Below are 20,741 nucleotides of genomic sequence, written 5' to 3'. Positions count from 1 at the left end.
CCCCATAGTACAACAAAATATCAAAATGTGGCATGTACTTAGACATCATAAGGAGATTGCCCCACATCCCTCACCGATTCACCAGATAAGGGGTCTTCTCTGGGACCTACCGAATATCCATCTTGAGTTTTGGATACAACACAACATAGACATGGTGGAACATCTGTTTTCAAACGGTAAACTTATGACAGTTCATCAAGTACTCGACTTACTAAGCGGTTCTCCCTTATGGCTCTACTTTGAATGCTGTAGGGTACTCAGCTTACTTCGCTCCTGGAAATTTGGCACTCAGACTCTCAGACCCCATTCTAAATGGGAAGAAAGATGGCTGCTTGAGATGGGGACGTGGAAACCCCTCACATTCCACTACAAAGCCATGCTACAAGACCACTCAGAAGGCCTCCCAAGCCAAATCAAAATGTGGTGCAAGGAGTTGGCTTTAATCATATCAGATATAGAGCTGAAAGCAGCGATTGAATTGACAAAAAAAACGATCCATTGTATAACGATCTTCGAAAGTTATATGAAACTAATGCTACAATGGTACAGAGTGCCCACCAAACTGTCGAGAATGTTTCCTAATGTATCTCCCGATTGCTGGAGATCGTGCGGAAGGGTAGGCTCCAATTCCCATATATGGTGGTCATGTCCTAAAATAAAGGACCTATGGAAAGATGTTGAGACACTCTTGCATTCTATGAATCTGACTATACAGCTAACGCCAAGGGTGGCACTCTTCCACATCATGGATAATACTCTCCCCAAATGTAGCAAGCAACTGGTGATCTATGTGATGGCGGCCACCAAACTTTGCATTGCTAGAGCCTGGAAACAGGTTACCTCACCCACGATTTCGGAAGTCTGTGAGGTAATACAATACTTAGCCAACATGGAAAAATTTGCATATAGCTCGTTAGAGCGAATGGAAGTTTACTGGGCAATTTGGGGTGACTGGATTCAGATCCAGTAGACCCATACGGACTCCCGTACCGCTCTTCCTCTCCCTAGGCAGTTGGGACAGGAGATACCGCGCACAAGTAGTTTTACCCCCTTTTTTTTTTTTTTTTCTCCCCTTTCTCCCCCACTCACTCTCTTCATGTCTCCATCTCCACTACCGCGTTCTTTACCCTAACCCCTTCCCCTTTCCTCACCTCTTCTTACCTGAACTTCCCCTCCCCCTCCCATGTGATGACTCCCTCCCTACTAACCCTATAACCTACCCCTTACTCCCAATGCCACTGAATGACCATGTTAAAATACAGACCGACAAAGTAATTGAGAATCGTGGTTACAACTGTCACTTCAACCCTATCACTACGACTCTGGAGTTATACTCCGCTATCCGTGACTTCTAGATACATAGTAGACTCCCCGCATTGACTGAATAGAAGCACAAATATTGCTTACAATATATATGGATGTATATAACTCTGCAATACGCCTAATTGTTATATGTTAATGCTATGTAATTGTTTTGATGTACTTGTGGAAAGTAATTTCTTTCTTTGGTTATCTAACTGTATGTACCTTTTGTTCTTAATAAAGAAAAAATTTAAAACTAAAAAAAAAAAAAAAAAAAAAATGTCTTCCTAAGCTAGGCCTCCAATTTCCTGTCCATGGGATCTTTTAATGAGGTACTGTCCCCTAAAGGGATAGTGGTTCTTTTAGCCTTAGGAGACATGGAACCATGAGTGAGTAGCAGGCCCACTCCTTTGAGATCACTTGAGATGGAAAAAACTTCTACAGGTTTCTTATAGGTGTCAATAAGAGATCCAGTTGTTTCAACTATTGAGCCTCCGATGAGGATGAATCTGGGAACCCCCGAGTCACTAGAACCTCATGTAAAATGGACTGTAAAAGATTCAGTCTGAATAAAAAAGGATGACGACTCAGATTCCTGTTCAGCAGCAGAATCCTTATCCTCAGATAGGATTTCACCCAACGAAAATTAATCAGTCAGCAGAATCTGACTCTATAACAAGTTGAAGGATTTGTTTTGTTTTGTCTTACATAAAACCAGCAGCAGAATCCGAAGCTGCTGTCACTGTATCTCTTAGTGCTGGACCTTTGCACTTAACTGGAGTTTTTTTTTTAGTTGCACATAAAATTGAAATGAATACAACTGCATTTAATATGATATATATATATATATATATATATATACACACACACACACACAGTACCTTGCCAAATATTAGACGTAATTTTGATATTAATTTTATATTTATTCTTAATATGTTCATAGATTATTTTTAGTTTTGTAACAATTTCTTATTCCATGTTATATTAGAAACATCTGCAATACATATTTACGTTTAATTTGATGCAATATTTAGTAAATTAACAAATGTATGTTTTTACAGATGGATAAACAAGGCGACCAGTAGTTAAAGAAAGTCAGTCAAATTGTCAGCCTGTTGAAGGAAAAAAACATGTTGAAGTATAAGATTATTTAAAAAAAATGCATTGTGGGTCTTCAGCTAATCATTGCTGATAAGCTCTTCCGGATACCTTGACGCCTGCATCATGAATGTGTTTAGTCAAAACTAACAGGCAGTTTCCTATTTTGAGTGCAGATATCTCAAATTCTTCTGTCAGTTCTTGGGGTAGTAACACAATGTCAACCGCAACCGCCCTATGTTTTGGGTTCAAACCATCGCCACAATCCATTTTTTTCTTAATATTCCTACCTAGCTATACTTTTCAACAAAGGATACCGAGAACAAATAAAATGAGATAATAGCAGTAAATTGAAATGTTGTTTAAAATTGGATGCTCTGAATCATAGACATTTAATCATTTACTGTCCCTTAACCACTAATCCCTAATCTTAGCTCAAACTACAATCCCTAATTTAAACCCAATGCCTATATCGCAACCCTAAACATAGCCCTTACCCAAACCTTCATGCAAAGTTTAGTGCATTTATCAAATTATGTTCCGCATATTATATACCAAAGTACTCTGAAGCTACTTCAGCCAACCATTACAAGGACCTATATAACAGGACAGAAAACTTTCATGGATCAGATAGAGCATGCAGTTGTCCGTGATTTTTCAATGTACTTCTATTATTACATTTTGCTTCGTTGTCTTGGTAACCTTTGCTGAAAAGCATACCTAGGTATGCTCAGGAGTAGCAATGCTAGCTGGCACTGCGAACAATAAGGTCTAGAGACCTTTAAGAAGTGCGTTCATATAATAGATAAAAAAGAAAACAACAATCAAAAGTCCAAGATATGATCCTCCAATAGGCAAACCCTTTCCGATAACGGATCCAAGGACAGTGGCAGCACTTCCAAATGGCAGATAACGTGACAAGTTCTGAAAAAAAGAGAGTCAGGCGCCTAATAGTGCATTAACGTAGATCTCTTTGAACAATTAAAAGGACAGACAAGTGGCAACTCACGGATTGGGGAAGCACACACAGTGCTATACACAGCAGGCCGAAACCTACAAGTCACTTGGCAGACTCACTCCCGGCGACACTCGATCAGTCATGTGAGCGGACGTCCGCAAATCGCCAAAAAACTCGCCGACCGTGTCAGGAGGAGTATCCGGCAGAATCGACCAATCCAGATGCTCAAAAAAAAAAAACACCAAAGGGGTCCGTGAAGTGGCAAAGGTTACAAACTCAAGGCAGAGCGGGGATGTAAAAAAAAAGTTTTTGTTAAAACAGATAAAAACAGCAACGCGTTTCTCGGCTAGATATGCCATTTTATCAGGATTTAAATATAAAAACCCCACGCTCACATAAAAACCCTCTTTCAACCAATCACTACTGCAATTCAAAAAATGCCCACCTCCAAATGGCCCGCCTCTAACATTTTGTATATATACTATAAACAGCTGCGGAGAAGTGATACAACAAACAATTACAAAAGATTAACAATTAGCAAAAAAGCAACAATTACATAATCGCTGGCAAACTTGCCAACATAATCTATAGATCCATACCTTGCAATATCCGAACAATGTCCACAAATAGTGGTGAGGACCTAGACCGTAATAATCCTAGTAACTCTCGAAAATATTGGCCAAGCATTGCAAAACAACGGATCCAATAGATATCATAAACAGTGCAAATACGCAAGAAATTATATATATATATATATATATATATATATATATATATATATATATATATATATATATATATACATACTACAAACAATGTCCACAAATAGTGGTGAGGACCTAGACCATAATAATCCTAGTAACTCTCAAAAATATTGGCCAAGCATTGCAAAACCATGGATTCAATAGATATAAACCGTGCAAATACGCAAGAAATCATAAACATATTTCTACGGAATCTATAAATTTCTAAATTACATCATAACAACGATCATATGAATCAAACGTTCAAGGAGAAATATAAATTATGTTTACCTGATCATTTTCTTTTCTTCTGACAGGAAGAGTCCACAGCTGCATTCATTACTTTTGGAAAATACAGAACCTGGACACAGGCAGGAGGCAAAGACACCCCAGCCAAAGGCTTAAATACCTCCCCCACTTCCCTTATCCCCAGTCATTCTGCCAAGGGTACAAGGAACAGTAGGAGAAATATCAGGGTAAAAAAAGGTGCCAGAAGAACAAAAAATTACTGCCGCCTCATAGACAAAACGTGGGCGGGAGCTGTGGACTCTTCCCACCAGTAGAAAAGAAAATTATCAGGTAAGCATAAATTTATATTTTTCTTCTTAAACGGGAAGAGTCCAAAGCTGCATTCATTACTTTTGGGAAAACAATACCCAAGCTAAAGGACACTGAATGCAAACAAGGTACAAAAAAGGCGGCACCTTTGAAAGGCAATCCAGCCTGAAATTTTTCGTCACCCTATAAAAATAAAAAACGACACAGGTAAAATCCCGAAGACCAGGTAACTGCACATCAGTTACACAACCAGCAAAGCCGAGCTAGAGACCACTCAGCCCCAGAGTCTGCCAAGCACAAACAGCCTCCGAGGAGCCAGCCCCGCGGCTCTTGACTCCCATGAAGAGTACCTGGCTGAAAGGACAAGGACCTCTACCTACCCCCAAAAGGGAGAACAGATCCCAGAAGAAATCCAAAGGACCATTCCACACGGGCTCAACAAACATAGGTTGTCACGATAGTAGCTCCAAGGGAGACAAACTCCCTAGAAAAACAAGGACCTGAAAGAAGTCCATACTCAGGGAAACACATCCCAAAGAGGATCCGAGGGCCACCCTCATCTCCATGACACAGCACCATATCATAAGGTGCTCCAGAAAACCTTGTTGCACCGTACCAAGTCGAAACCTGCAGGCTAAGCAAGCATAGACAGCAGAGACAGGATAACTATCCCAGCAGCTAGCAAAGAGCTCTCCAAGCGAACACCACTTTACCTGAACAGGAACTCGCACTGACCAGCTTCCAGTAGGAAAACTGACCCAGCCATCGTGGAACCCAATTTGGAGGTAACTCCAAATCAAGATAACACACAATAACCCATCCCCCACTTTAGGAGAGAAGGGAACTAAAGCAACAAAAACCACCCTACCATAGAGGCGAGACCCCTAGGCCAATATTGCCAACCCAGTTGAAAAGACACCAGGAGTCTACAGGAACATCAAATGCGCCAGAAGACCAGTATGGATCTAGAACCTAAGCCTCAGGCAGATAGAAATCTCCCATGAGAAAAAGAACCCGCCCCCAACAAAGGGACACACGGGACCACAACAACTAAGTTAAGACCGAACCGTCCACACCCGATCCAGGGAGAGACATGGTCCTAGGCCAGAGTCCTCGAAAAACGGAATCAAACAAAGCTGCCCGAGCTGCCTCCTATGATTAGGAGCGCACCATCTAAAGTCCACAGACTTGGCGAGCTAGCAACAGCCTCAAACCCAAGAGTCTGAAAGAACTCCTGACCAGTTTAAGAATGCGGCACCCAGTGCTCCTGGATCGCAAGGAAAAATCTCGTAGACAAGCTTAACCACGTGTTACACACGCTGGCAAGGTAACAACCAGCACCCAAAAGGTGGATGAGAATCCTGGACCTTCTGCTTGCCATCCCAGTGAGCTAGACGTAAACCACCCTCCACGAAGCCCCAACGGAGCATTGAGGATAAATGGTCATCTACCTGACCCCAGAATGCCACCGCAAAACAATGTTATTAAGCTAAAGAGTCAGCATCCGGAAGAACCTCAAGTGAAGACGCAAATCGTTCACCACTCGGAACACTAGACCACAGAGGTCATTCACATCTCCCAACTCCAAAGGAATGGAAACTACGGTTCTGAGACCCCAGGGACCTGTAAGAACCATGATGACATCTGAAAAGAGAGATCCGTATCCCAGGCGAGTAGCCAGAAAAAGCCAACCTTAGATCGGCACTCACAACCCTCCATTCAGAAGCGTTGTATCTACACACTAGGCCTCATACTTCTACACAGAATCCGAGCCCGGAGTCCATATCAATAAACCAAGTGACTTGAATCAGGCGATCCCATGCCCCACGGGCCCTGGTTAACAAAACACAGACAGTATCTTAGAAATATTTCACTTGGGGGATATGAGTCAGCACCATAGAAATGGCCATGTGGAACTGTTCCGTAACCTCTGGAGGAAACAAGCCATCCTCCGGAGAACTAGTAAAGGCCATAGGGACACCTGCTTGCTAGTCGAGAAAGGGTCTGGGGCACGCCCCCCACGGGACATGGAAACCTTGGAAACGGATGGCTCAACGCACTCTAAGCTCCCTGATTCGGGAGAAGAGAGTTCTCTAGAATGGCAATCGGAACATAACTGATGGGCATTGATTACCCAGGCCATTTCATATTCATCACAAGACGCATTCTCTGTATCGGAGACATTTGTATCTAAGATATCAGAATCCTCCATAATCTTGGGATTACAAAAATGACAAACACTAACTGGCACCCTTTTTACACCCCCCCATGGCTGGGGCACTCACCACCTCCTGTGAACCAGACAACCCACAAGCTAGATTCTCTCTGTCACCACACAGTCAGTATACGGAAGTGAGAAACAACATTACCGCACCCGTCACGAGGTGCACCGTGCCAGTCACAAAAAGGGCGAGCAATCTCAAGAGATTGCGTCAAAAAGATAAGGCCATTATGTTCCGTAAAAGCCATAAGCCTAAGTATCGCTACACATTAGCAGATAGAACCATATAACAAACATGATTAAAGTCCCCCCTGTTCAATAACCCCTTTCAGGAGCTATTGACCCATGATTCCTTATTAAGATAAAAGGAGTCCCACTTGGACCCTACCTTGTTTCGTTAACATTACATTCACATATTGAAATAAAATGAAACAATCTTACCGGAATCTACGCCGTGGAACAGGAACACGGCCCTTCAAGTGTGACAGATAGTAGCCTCGCTTCTGACATGGACGTGAGTGAATAAAGGCAGGCAGCGAAACTCGTCAACGCTGATTGCCAAGGAGCTGTTAATATGAGTCGGGATGGTTTCACAGGAAAACTCTCCCTGCATCTTCGGACTCTAACTTTCATCCATGCTCTCACTGAGAGGCTGACAGGATTACTTAAAACTTGAAAAAGGATGGCAGCAAATGGTGGAAAACAGGATTTATTTAGCACACAAACATAACAGCGACGTTTCGGGAATACCTTCCCTTAATCATGCAGTACACAGCACCCTTATAAGGGTGCTGTGTACAATTATGTTTTACTGCATGATTAAGGGAAGGTATTCCCGAAACGTCGCTGTTATGTTTGTGTACTAAATAAATCCTGTTTTCCACCATTTGCTGCCATCATTTTTGAAGTTCCATATTCCATTTAAGGCTGTTGTGGTGACCTTGGTTTGGCGTGCAGTGGCCTGAAGTGCTGGACTGGGCCTTTGTCTGTTAGGATTGCTTAAAACTCCAGTCCCATTTCGAAGAGTACTACCCTCCATAAGAGACTTAACTCGAACTTCTGACACTTCTATGCCAACCTCCTATGACGAAAGGCAAACAGTGACTGGGGGATGAGGGAAGTGGGGGAGGAATTTAAGCCTTTGGCTGGGGTGTCTTTGCCTCCTCCTGGTGGTCAGGTTCTGTATTTCCCAAAAGTAATGAATGCAGCTGTGGACTCTTCTCGTTTAAAAAGAAAACTGGACAATTTAAAGTGTTTCGCTAGCAGCAACAGATAAGTCATAGATGATGTGAACAAATCCATATAGATAGTGGACCATACCAAATCTAAATCTAAAAACTAAAATAAATACTAATATCCATATAACAAATCTATAGATAGTTAAATAAATATCTATATTGCATACCCACTTAACTTCGGATAGATAGCATACACACTTCACTTGTATCACATGATCATATATGATCATTTGTATATTATTTTTTATTAGTATTTACACACACAGCATTTATGCATGTATTTAACAAGCACATGGATTCATGGCTATCACTTTTTTATAGTGTTCAATTTATATAGTATATACTTTTTAATTTTTTATATTTGTATTTATGCATATAACACCCCCCTCATGCATATCAATTGCACAAGGATTTATGGTCATCACTTTTTTTGTAGTAATTCATTTATCCAGCATTTTACCACATCAGTGATGAGTATGCAATATAGATATTTATGTAACTATCTATAGATTTGTTATATGGATATTAGTATTTATTTTAGATTTAGATTAGGTATGGTCCACTATCTATATGGATTAGTTCACATCATCAAATTGTCCAGTTTTTCTTGAAAAATTTAATTTATATGATCATCGTTATGATGTAGTTTAGAAATTGATAGATTCTGTGGAAATATGTTTATATATGATTTCATGCGTTTTGCACTGTTTATGATATCTATTGGATCCGTGGTTTTACAATGCTTGGCCAATATTTTTGAGAGTTACTAGGATTATTACAGTCTAGGTCCTCACCACTATTTGTGGACATTGTCCGGATATTGCAAGGTACGGATCTATAGATTATGCTGGCAAGATTGCCAGCGATTATGTAACTGTTCCTTTTATTAAAATTGTTAATCTTATGTAATTGTTTGTTGTATCACTTTCCCGCAGCTGTCTGTAGTATATATACAAAATGTTACAGGTGGGCCATTTGGAGGTGGGTGTTTTTTGAATCGCAGTAGTGATTGGTTGAAAGAGGGTTTTTATATGGAGCGTGGGGTTTTTAAACTTACAGCCTGATGAAACAGCATATCTAGCAGAGAAACGCGTTGCTGTTTTTATCTGTTTTAATAAAAACTTTAATTCGACATCCCTGCTCTGTCTTGAGTTTGTGACCTGTGCCACTTCACAGACCCCTTTCGTGTTTCTTTTTGGGCATCTGGAATGGTCGATTCTGCCGTATACTCCTCCTGACACGGTCGGCGAGTTCCTTGGTGATTTGCGGATGTCCGCTCACGTGACTGATCGAGTGCCGCCGGGAGTGTGTCTGCCGAGCGATTTAGAGGTCTCGGCCTGCTGTGTATAGCACTGTGTGTGCTTCCCCAATCCGTGGGTTGCCACTTGTCTGTCATTTCGATTGTTAAGAGATCTACGATAATGCACTATTAGACGCCTCTCTCTCTTCTGTTTTTTTCAATGCTAGCTGGTGATTGGTGGCTACACACTTGTCTCTTGGCATTGGCTCACCAGACAGGTTCAGCCAGCTCCCAGTAATGCATTGCAGGGGTTTAACACTAAGTTATCTGTGAGCAATAGAAAAATGATAAAATGCTCTAAAATTAAATTAACCTATTGCTATCTCTATTTTCAGCAGAATGATTAACTATTTGTAATTTATACTCAGTCAGTGGACGAGTTACTCGCAAATTAAATCAAAACTCAAAAGTGAACACCCAAGAAAAATAAAGTTATTTCTTAAGAAAGGGATGTAATATTGAAGTGACCTTATATAAAAGGATACGCATATTGTCATTTGTTTTAGGAATTCTGATAGTTCATTGGTTGGCAAACACAATACCCCCCCCCCCCCCATCCCGCCTCCCCTGTAGCTAAATCAGGAGAAGCTGCCTTCTTCTCTAGCTGAGCTCATAAAGATGTCTAGTATTTGCTAATTAGAATTTTAAAAACACAAATTAGCTATGCGTGGCTAGCAGCAATTATAACCAAGATGAATCTCTCGGCAACTGGCAACTCTAGGGAGTATATTAAAGGAGAGAGAGATGGCATGTACAGAAAGGGAAATGAGCCAGCGAGACAGGGGTTTTGTGAGACAGACATACAGACAGACAGACAAAGCAAGAGCAGAGCTACTTGTATGTTTATATATAGCTAGCGTGTGACTTACAGGGCACTTACAAAAGCTATTACAATTCGGCCTTCTGAGAAACAAGCAAGACTGCTGGATAGTTATTGTTTATATTTTACTTTAATTGTTTTCCAAGTTCTTTCTCAATGTTCTTTGCATTATACTACAGGCCAGTGAATTGGTCAGAGGCACAGCTGTAGCCATATATGCTATTGCCTCCCTTCTGTAATTGGCCATTTATACACTTATCTATAATGCAGCTTGTCACCTCTGACCTTGCCCTCTCCATGCACAGTGTCAGCTATACTCTTAGTCCCCGGTTCTTGTCATCAATACCCATAACCTCTACTTCTGCTAAACATTCTGCCCTCCCATCATGTAATCTCTAGTCCTGCCATCTCTACCCATAATCCTCACTGCTTCCTGCTATTTCTAAACATTCTACCCTAATATTATGTCATGTGGCACTATGTCAATTATAGGGGCCTATCATATAAAATGATTGGTGCTACTCCCCTGATAATAGGTTACAAATTGCACTCTAAGGGTGCAACAAATAGAGAGTTTGCAAGTGCACTAACAGCTCCCTTAAAGGGATACTAAACCCATTTTTTTTCTTTAATGATTCAGATAGAGCAGCAATTTTAAGCAACTTTCTAATTTACTCCTAATATCAATTTTTCTTTGTTCTCTTGCTATTTTTATTTGAAAAAGTAGGAATGTAAGCTAAGGAGTCGTCCCATTTTTAGCTCAGCACCCTGGCTAGCGCTTGTGATTGGCGGCTACATATAGCCACCCAATAAGCAAGAGCTTCCCAGGTTCTGAACCAAAAATGGGCCGGCTCTTAAGCTTTACATTCTTGCTTTTCAAATAAAGATACCAAGAGAAGGAAGAGAAATTAATAGGAGGAGTAAATTAGAAAGTTGCTTAAAATTGCAGCTCTATCTGAACATTTAATTTTTAATTTACTGTCCCTTTAAGTGTAAAGGTTAAACCATTAACTTTAATTCTTTTAAAAATCAAAACTGGATACCAGAACAATTAAACAAACATGATCTATTTTTAGGTAATGTTCATGTAATTGTTCTAGTATCCAGTGTAGATTTTTAAACGAATTAATTAAAATTAATGTTTTAACCTTTACATTTAAGGGAGCTGTTTGTGCACTTGCAAACTCTCTATTTGTTGCACCCTTAGAGGTGCAACAAATCTTTTTTGCAATTTAATCACCCTCACTGCTTCCTGCCATCTGTACCCATCAACCTCACTGATTCCTGCCATCTGTACCCATCAACCTCACTGCTTCCTGCCATCTGTACCCATCAACCTCACTGCTTCCTGCCATCTGTACCCATCAACCTCACTGCTTCCTGTCATCTGTACCCATCAACCTCACTGCTTCCTGTCATCTGTACCCATCAACCTCACTGCTTCCTGCCATCTGTACCCATCAACCTCACTGCTTCCTGCCATCTGTACCCATCAACCTCACTGCTTCCTGTCATCTGTACCCATCAATCTCACTGCTTCCTGCCATCTGTACCCATCAACCTCACTGCTTCCTGCCATCTGTACCCATCAACCTCACTGCTTCCTGCCATCTGTACCCATCAACCTCACTGCTTCCTGCCATCTGTACCCATCAACCTCACTGCTTCCTGCCATCTGTACCCATCAACCTCACTGCTTCCTGCCATCTGTACCCATCAACCTCACTGCTTCCTGCCATCTGTACCCATCAACCTCACTGCTTCCTGTCATCTGTACCCATCAACCTCACTGCTTCCTGCCATCTGTACCCATCAACCACACTGCTTCCTGCCATCTGTACCCATCAATCTCACTGCTTCCTGCCATCTGTACCCATCAACCTCACTGCTTCCTGCCATCTGTACCCATCAACCTCACTGCTTCCTGTCATCTGTACCCATCAACCTCACTGCTTCCTGCCATCTGTACCCATCAACCTCACTGCTTCCTGCCATCTGTACCCATCAACCTCACTGCTTCCTGCCATCTGTACCCATCAACCTCACTGCTTCCTGTCATCTGTACCCATCAACCTCACTGCTTCTTGCCATCTGTACCCATCAACCTCACTGCTTCCTGCCATCTGTACCCATCAACCTCACTGCTTCCTGCCATCTGTACCCATCAACCTCACTGCTTCCTGCCATCTGTACCCATCAACCTCACTGCTTCCTGCCATCTGTACCCATCAACCTCACTGCCTCCTGCCATCTGTACCCATCAACCTCACTGCTTCCTGCCATCTGTACCCATCAACCTCACTGCTTCTTGCCATCTGTACCCATCAACCTCACTGCTTCCTGCCATCTGTACCCATCAACCTCACTGCTTCCTGCCATCTGTACCCATCAACCTCACTGCTTCCTGTCATCTGTACCCATCAACCTCACTGCTTCTTGCCATCTGTACCCATCAACCTCACTGCTTCTTGCCATCTGTACCCATCAACCTCACTGCTTCCTGCCATCTGTACCCATCAACCTCACTGCTTCCTGCCATCTGTACCCATCAACCTCACTGCTTCCTGTCATCTGTACCCATCAACCTCACTGCTTCCTGCCATCTGTACCCATCAACCTCACTGCTTCCTGTCATCTGTACCCATCAATCTCACTGCTTCCTGCCATCTGTACCCATCAATCTCACTGCTTCCTGTCATCTGTACCCATCAACCTCACTGCTTCCTGCCATCTGTACCCATCACCCTCACTGCTTCCTGCCATCTGTACCCATCAATCTCACTGCTTCCTGCCATCTGTACCCATCAACCTCACTGCTTCCTGTCATCTGTACCCATCAACCTCACTGCTTCCTGCCATCTGTACCCATCAACCTCACTGCTTCCTGCCATCTGTACCCATCAACCTCACTGCTTCCTGCCATCTGTACCCATCAACCTCACTGCTTCCTGCCATCTGTACCCATCAACCTCACTGCTTCCTGCCATCTGTACCCATCAACCTCACTGCTTCCTGCCATCTGTACCCATCAACCTCACTGCTTCCTGCCATCTGTACCCATCAACCTCACTGATTCCTGCCATCTGTACCCATCAACCTCACTGCTTCCTGTCATCTGTACCCATCAACCTCACTGCTTCCTGCCATCTGTACCCATCCTCCTCACTGCTTCCTGCCATCTGTACCCATCAATCTCACTGCTTCCTGCCATCTGTACCCATCAATCTCACTGCTTCCTGCCATCTGTACCCATCAACCTCACTGCTTCCTGCCATCTGTACCCATCAATCTCACTGCTTCCTGCCATCTGTACCCATCAATCTCACTGCTTCCTGCCATCTGTACCCATCAACCTCACTGCTTCCTGTCATCTGTACCCATCAACCTCACTGCTTCTTGCCATCTGTACCCAATCCAACTCACTGCTTCCTGCCATCTGTACCCATCAACCTCACTGCTTCTTGCCATCTGTACCCAATCCAACTCACTGCTTCCTGCCATCTGTACCCATCAACCTCACTGCTTCCCGCCATCTGTACCCATCAACCTCACTGCTTCCCGCCATCTGTACCCATCAACCTCACTGCTTCCCGCCATCTGTACCCATCAACCTTACTGCTTCCTGCCATCTGTACCCATCAACCTTACTGCTTCCTGCCATGACTATCCATAAATCCTACCGATTTATACCATCTCTACCCATCACCCTCACAGCATCATGACACCTCTACCCATTACCATCACTGCATCTTGCCATCTCTACCCATCACCCTCACTGCTTCCTGACAGCTCCACCCATCACCCTCATTGCTTCCTTCCATGGCTACCCATCGCCCTCACCGATTCCTACCATTTCTACTCATAACTCTACGGATTCATACTATCTCTACTCATCACCTTCACTGCACCCTGCCATCTCTACCCATCACCCTCACTGCACCCTGCCATCTTTACCCATTGCCCTCACTGCTTCCTGCCATGTCTACCCATAAACTCTACTGATTCATGCCATCTTTACCATAACTTTCTCAGCTTTCTGCTATGTCTATTCTTACTAGCTTCCCTTCATGTAATCTCTACTCTTACATTCAACTGCACCCTGCCATCTCTACCATCACCCTCACTGCTTCCTGCCTTAGCTATGCATACACTTTACTGATTCATGCTATCTGTACCCACAACCTTCTAAGCTTTCCGCTATGTCTACCCTTACTACCTTCCCTTCATGTCATCTCTACTCATGCATTCCACTATCCATAACCTCTTCTGCTTCCTGCCATCTGTACCCATAAGCCTCTCTGCCCCCTGCATAATGTCATCTCTACGCTTACCTTACACTTCTTCATGCCATCTCTACTCATAACCCCAATTGCTCCTGCCATGTCTACCCTTACCACCCCCTGTCATGAGAACTCTACTCACTGCTTCATGCCACCTCTACTCATAACCCCAATAGCTCCTGCCATGTCTACCCTTACCACCCCCTGTCATGAGAACTCTACTCACTGCTTCATGCCACCTCTACCCATAACCCCAATAGCTCCTGCCATGTCTACCCTTACCACCCCCTGTCATGAGAACTCTACTCACTGCTTCATGCCACCTCTATCCATAACCCCAATTGCTCCTGCCATGTCTACCCTTACCACCCCCTGTCATGAGAACTCTACTCACTGCTTCATGCCACCTCTATCCATAACCCCAATTGCTCCTGCCATGTCTACCCTTACCACCCCCTGTCATGACAACTCTACTCACTGCTTCATGCCATCTCTACTCATAACCCCAATTGCTCCTGCCATGTCTACCCTTACCACCCCCTGTCATGACAACTCTACTCACTGCTTCATGCCACCTCTACCCATAACCCCAATAGCTCCTGCCATGTCTACCCTTACCACCCACAGTCATGACAACTCTACTCACTGCTTCATGCCACCTCTACCCATAACCCCAATAGCTCCTGCCATGTCTACCCTTACCACCCACAGTCATGACATATCTACTCACTGCTTCATGCCACCTCTACCCATAACCCCAATTGCTCCTGCCATGTCTACCCTTACCACCCCCCGTCATGACATCTCTACTCACTGCTTCATGCCACCTCTACCCTTGCCCACTGCATTCTACCATATCTACCCTTGCACTCCCCCCTAATGTACTGTCATCTCTACGGTTGTCCCCTCTACATTGTGGGCATACTACCTCTGCATAGTCTCTCTAGATCCTCCTTAATACATCCTATACATTCATCTTTTTTTACCCAACCCGTTGCTTGACAGCACAAATAACAATGTTCTAACACAAGAAGACAAGAACAATGTTGGACAAACTTCTAATCAGGCAGCAATGCATTACACTTGTGTATCAGTGAATCTTCTCTTACCTCCTTCTCTATTTCTGCCAGTGACTTTATTGTGATTCCCAAGAGATCAACCTGCTGCATCTGAAAGAAATGGCACAATGTCATTTAAATATACAAAAAATAATCCTGTGCTTAAAGTCATCCTTAACAAAGCGCAACTTTAGGTTGTGAAAACAGAATAGGACAGTGGGAAGTAGAAGAATGAAATGAAACTAAAGAAAGTGACTGAAGAAACATTTTAAAAGGGATCTGAGGCATAAGAATAGGAATAAGAAAAAATGAACAAGGATAAGGAGAGAGTTGCACATAAAAGGGAAAACGTGTGATGGAAGGAAAACAGGTGTGAGGAGGACTTAAAGACAAAGTGAAAGAAATGGGGTAAAGAAAGGGAAATTAAAAAAAATAAACAGAACAGTGAGGGAAAAAAGTGGAGAGCACAATGGAAGGAGAGAAGAGTAGAGCAAAAGAAGAAAAGTGGTGCAAGGACATAAAAGTAACAAGGGAAGAGCAGTGGAGCAAGAGGAAGAGGACAGAGGAGCAAAGCAAGGGAAGAGAAGCAGGAAAAGGGGAAGAGAAATGAGGAACTGGGCAGAAGAAAAGGAGCAAAGCAAGGGAAGAGAAGCAGGGCAAGGGGAATAGAAATGAGGAGCAGGGCAAAAGAAAAGGAGCAAAGCAAGGGAAGAGAAGCAGGGCAAGGGGAAGAGAAATGAGGAGCAGGGCAAAAGAAAAGGAGCAAAGCAAGGGAAGAGAAGCAGAGCAAGGGGAATAGAAATGAGGAGCAGGGCAAAAGAAAAGCAGACAAAGCAAGGGAAGAGAAGCAGGGCAAGGGGAAGAGAAATGAGGAGCAGGGCAAAAGAAAAGCAGACAAAACTAGGGAAGAGAAGCAGGGCAAGGGGAGAGCACTGGAGCAAGAGGAAGAGGACAGAGGAGCAAAGCAAGGGAAGAGAAGCAGGATAAGGGGAAGAGAAATAAGGAGCAGGGCAAAAGAAAAGCAAGGGAAGAGAAGCAGGGCAAGAGAAATAAGGAGCAGGGCAAAAGAAAAGCAAGGGAAGAGAAGCAGGGCAAGAGAAATAAGGAGCAGGGCAAAAGAAAAGCAGACAAAGCAAGGGAAGAGAAGCAGGACAAGGAAAAGAGAAATGAGGAGCAGGGCAAAAGAAAAGGAGCAAAGCAAGGGAAGAGAAGCAGGGCAAGGGGAAGAGAAATGAGGAGCAGGGCAAAAGAAAAGGAGCAAAGCAAGGGAAGAGAAGCAGGGCAAGGGGAATAGAAATGAGGAGCAGGGCAAAAGAAAAGCAGACAAAGCAAGGGAAGAGAAGCAGGGCAAGGGGAAGAGAAATGAGGAGCAGGGCAAAAGAAAAGCAGACAAAACTAGGGAAGAGAAGCAGGGCAAGGGGAGAGCACTGGAGCAAGAGGAAGAGGACAGAGGAGCAAAGCAAGGGAAGAGAAGCAGGACAAGGGGAAGAGAAATAAGGAGCAGGGCAAAAGAAAAGCAAGGGAAGAGAAGCAGGGCAAGAGAAATAAGGAGCAGGGCAAAAGAAAAGCAAGGGAAGAGAAGCAGGGCAAGAGAAATAAGGAGCAGGGCAAAAGAAAAGCAGACAAAGCAAGGGAAGAGAAGCAGGACAAGGAAAAGAGAAATGAGGAGCAGGGCAAAAGAAAAGGAGCAAAGCAAGGGAAGAGAAGCAGGGCAAGGGGAATATAAATGAGGAGCAGGGCAAAAGAAAAGCAGACAAAGCAAGGGAAGAGAAGCAGGGCAAGGGGAAGAGAAATGAGGAGCAGGGCAAAAGAAAAGCAGACAAAACTAGGGAAGAGAAGCAGGGCAAGGGGAAGAGAAATGAGGAGCAGGGCAAAAGAAAAGCAGACAAAGCAAGGGGAAGAGAAATGAGGAGCAGGGCAAAAGAAAAGCGTAAAAGCAAGGGAAGAGAAGAGAAGCAGGGCAAGGGGAAGAGAAATGAGGAGCAGGGCAAAAGAAAAGCAGACAAAGCAAGGGGAAGAGAAATGAGGAGCAGGGCAAAAGAAAAGCGTAAAAGCAAGGGAAGAGAAGCAGGGCAAGAAGAAGAGAAATGAGGAGCAGGGCAAAAGAAAAGCGTAAAAGCAAGGGAAGAGAAGCAGGGCAAGGGGAAGAGAAATGAGGAGCAGGGCAAAAGAAAAGCAGAAAAGAAAGGGAAAAGAAGCAGGGCAATGGGAAGAGAAATGAGGAGCTGGGCAGAAGAAAAGGAGCGAAGCAGGGCAAGAGAAAAGAGGAGCAGTGCAGAAGAAAAGCAGGAAAGCATGGGAAGATGAGTGGGACAAATGGGAAGAGAAATGAGGAGCAGGGCAGAAGAAAAGGAGCAAAGCAAGGTAAGAAGAATGGGACAAAAAGGGAAGAGGAGCAAGGCAGGAGAAAGAATAAGGCAAGGGGAGGAGAAAAGAGGAACAGGGGCAAAAGAAAATGAGCAAAGCAAGGAAAGAAGAATGGGACAAGAGGAGCAAGGCATGAGAGCAAGGAAAGAAGAATGGGACAAGAGGAGCAAGGCATGAGAGCAAGGAAAGAAGAATGGGACAAGAGGAGCAAGGCATGAGAGCAGGGAAAGAGGAGCAGAGCAAAAGAAAATGAGCAAAGCAAGGAAAGAAGAATGGGACAAGGGGAAGAGGAGCAAGGCATGAGAGCAGGGGAAGGGGAGCAAGGCATGAGAGCAGGGGAAGAGGAAAGAAGAGCAGGGCAAAAGAAGAGGAGCAAAGCAAGGAAAGAATAATGGGACAAGGGGAAGAGGAGCGAAGCATGAGAGCAGGGGAAGAGGAGCAAGGCATGAGAGCAGGGGAAGAGGGAAGAGGAGCAAGGCATGAGAGCAGGAGAAGAGGAAAGAAGAACAGGGCAAAAGAAGAGCAAAGCAAGGAAAGAAGAGTGGAGGAAGAGGAAAGAGGAGCAGGGCATGGGAAGAAAAGCAGGGCAAGTGGAAAAGAAAATAGGAGAAGGGGCAAAACAGGAAGAACACCGAGCAAGAGCTGGGCCTGTCAATCATCCCTAGGTGGCAGAGAGGATAAGAAGCGGCAGTCAGATGCCTGCCCTGCAAGTGCTCCAAAGCAGCTTCTAATGCTTAATAAATTTAGTCTCTTCTCCTACAATATGTGATGTGTGAGCAGTATAACACTATATACACAATAGAAGGCTCCCTCACCCAGCGCACAGGCAGCTATTAAATTCACAAGAGGAGTAGTATTGCATAAGTACCATCAAAGTACTGTTTAGTATAACACTATGTCAGACTTTGCGTCCACCGCTTCATTGATAAATGGAAATTATAGTTATTGTCTTGAGATCTAATGGCAAAGCATCAGATACCGATGACCTTCAGGAGTACGTTGTATATGTATGAATCTAATCTTAGAGAGGACCATTTAGAATGATAGAAATTATCAGCTATACATAATACATTAAAGTCCACTTCAAAAACATTTTTTTTTGTGAGCTAATGGCCTGAATTGTTCTCCATTCATTGCTTTAGCCATTTGGCACTCACACAAATTGTTTTTTTTTGTAGCTAGAGCGCCGATTGGAGAACAGTTCTAACTGTTAGCTCACAAGAAAATTTAGTTTAGAAGTGGGCGGCCAGAGCGTGGGATATTTTAATTTTAATACTACATTAAAAAGTTATAGCGCATCTTCATTACAACTAATAAATTAAAACGCTTAAATTAGGTTAAAATGAGGGGTGAAAGCGTTGACCGGCAGGTTAAATACTCTTATATAAGAAGATAAAAGACTGTACTTGCAAACGTCATCACTGGCTAACACGTTGTTTGTAATTTTGTCTTCTAATACTTCTATATACAAGATAAATATGCTCTTCTGTATACTGTACACTCCTGTTAGAGGTAAGACAAACACAAAGAGACGAAGAACGGGAAGAGACATCAGGGGAGACAGACAAGGAGAACAATGCAAGAAAAGAGGAACAGAGTAATGTTTAAGCAGGCAGGCAAGGGAAGAGACAAGCAGAAAATGAGAAGAGATAAGTGAGATAGAGAAACAGTAAAGAGGGAAGAAAGGAAAATAATCAAACAAAGCAGGAAAGCAAAAACAAGCAGGTTAAAATGTATTTTTTGAAGTGGTTTGATGTAGTTCAGACAAATGGCCACTAGAGGTCAGAAGAAACAAATAAATAAGGCTTAGATTAATTCCAACCCAAGGAACCATGTGTTGTATGTATATAACATACATACACATTATATATATATATATATAAACTTCAAAGAAAGAAGAGGCACTCACAGGACTTAATGAACATAATTTTTGTTTTTATTAGTAATTCATCAACAAAGGTTCAGTCAACGTTTCGGTCCTCACAGGGACCTTTGTCAAGACTGTTTCGTAATCAATATATGTTATATGATGTTCAGATGACCTTTGTTGATGAATTACTAATAAAAACAAAAATTGTGTTCATTAAGTCCTGTGAGTGCCTCTTCTTTCTTTGAAGTTTATATATATACAGTATATATTTATATTTATACACACACACATCTCGGCTCGAGAATGTGATTTTATATATATATATATATATATATATATATATATATATATATATATATATATATAAAATGTGATGTGTAAGTATGGGTCCATACAAACCCTTAGAGGTGCGCCGCTGTGTACAAATGGCACTCACCGCTTCAGAAGCGCATGCAAACTTTTCTGATATCATGAAAGGTACACCGTCCATTGCTGAAATGAAGAGAGCAAAACATCAGAATATTAACAGTAAGGACTGGTACATATAAAATTTACATACTGATTTTATATATATACACACACATACAGACACACATATATATATATATACAGTACATAAATACATATACAGTACACCCCTCACATTTTTGTAAATAGTAAATATTTATTATATCTTTTCATGTAACAATACTGAAGAAATGACACTTTGCTACAATGTAAAGTAGTGAGTGTACAGCCTGTATAACAGTGTAAATTTGCTGTCCCCTCAAAGTAACTCAACACACAGCCATTAATGTCTGGACCGTTGGCAACAAAAATGAGTGCACCCCTAAGTGGAAATGTCCAAATTGGGCCCAATTAGCCATTTACCCTCCCCGGTGTCATGTGATTCAGTGTTACAAGGTCTCAGGTGTGATTGGGGAGCAGG

General features: G+C 42.9%; 1 protein-coding gene across 2 annotated transcripts in view; it reads right to left on the bottom strand.

Moving 5' to 3' along the window:
• Nucleotides 1–20,741, bottom strand: part of MVB12B (multivesicular body subunit 12B) — a 313,295-nt gene that overhangs the window by 47,416 nt on the left and 245,138 nt on the right. For both annotated transcript variants that reach the window (XM_053695604.1, XM_053695603.1), the window contains exons 8-9: nucleotides 20,250–20,305; nucleotides 15,628–15,687 (exon numbers count right to left, since the gene is read on the bottom strand). In XM_053695604.1, the coding sequence (XP_053551579.1) occupies nucleotides 15,628–15,687; nucleotides 20,250–20,305 (116 nt within the window). The remainder of the gene's footprint in view (nucleotides 1–15,627; nucleotides 15,688–20,249; nucleotides 20,306–20,741) is intronic.

Source organism: Bombina bombina, chromosome 12 (assembly GCF_027579735.1).
Source record: "Bombina bombina isolate aBomBom1 chromosome 12, aBomBom1.pri, whole genome shotgun sequence".
Classification (NCBI taxonomy): Eukaryota; Metazoa; Chordata; class Amphibia; order Anura; family Bombinatoridae; genus Bombina; species Bombina bombina.
The sequence above is the reverse complement of the archived record's forward strand: the minus strand, read 5'-3'. Positions and strand labels throughout refer to the sequence as shown.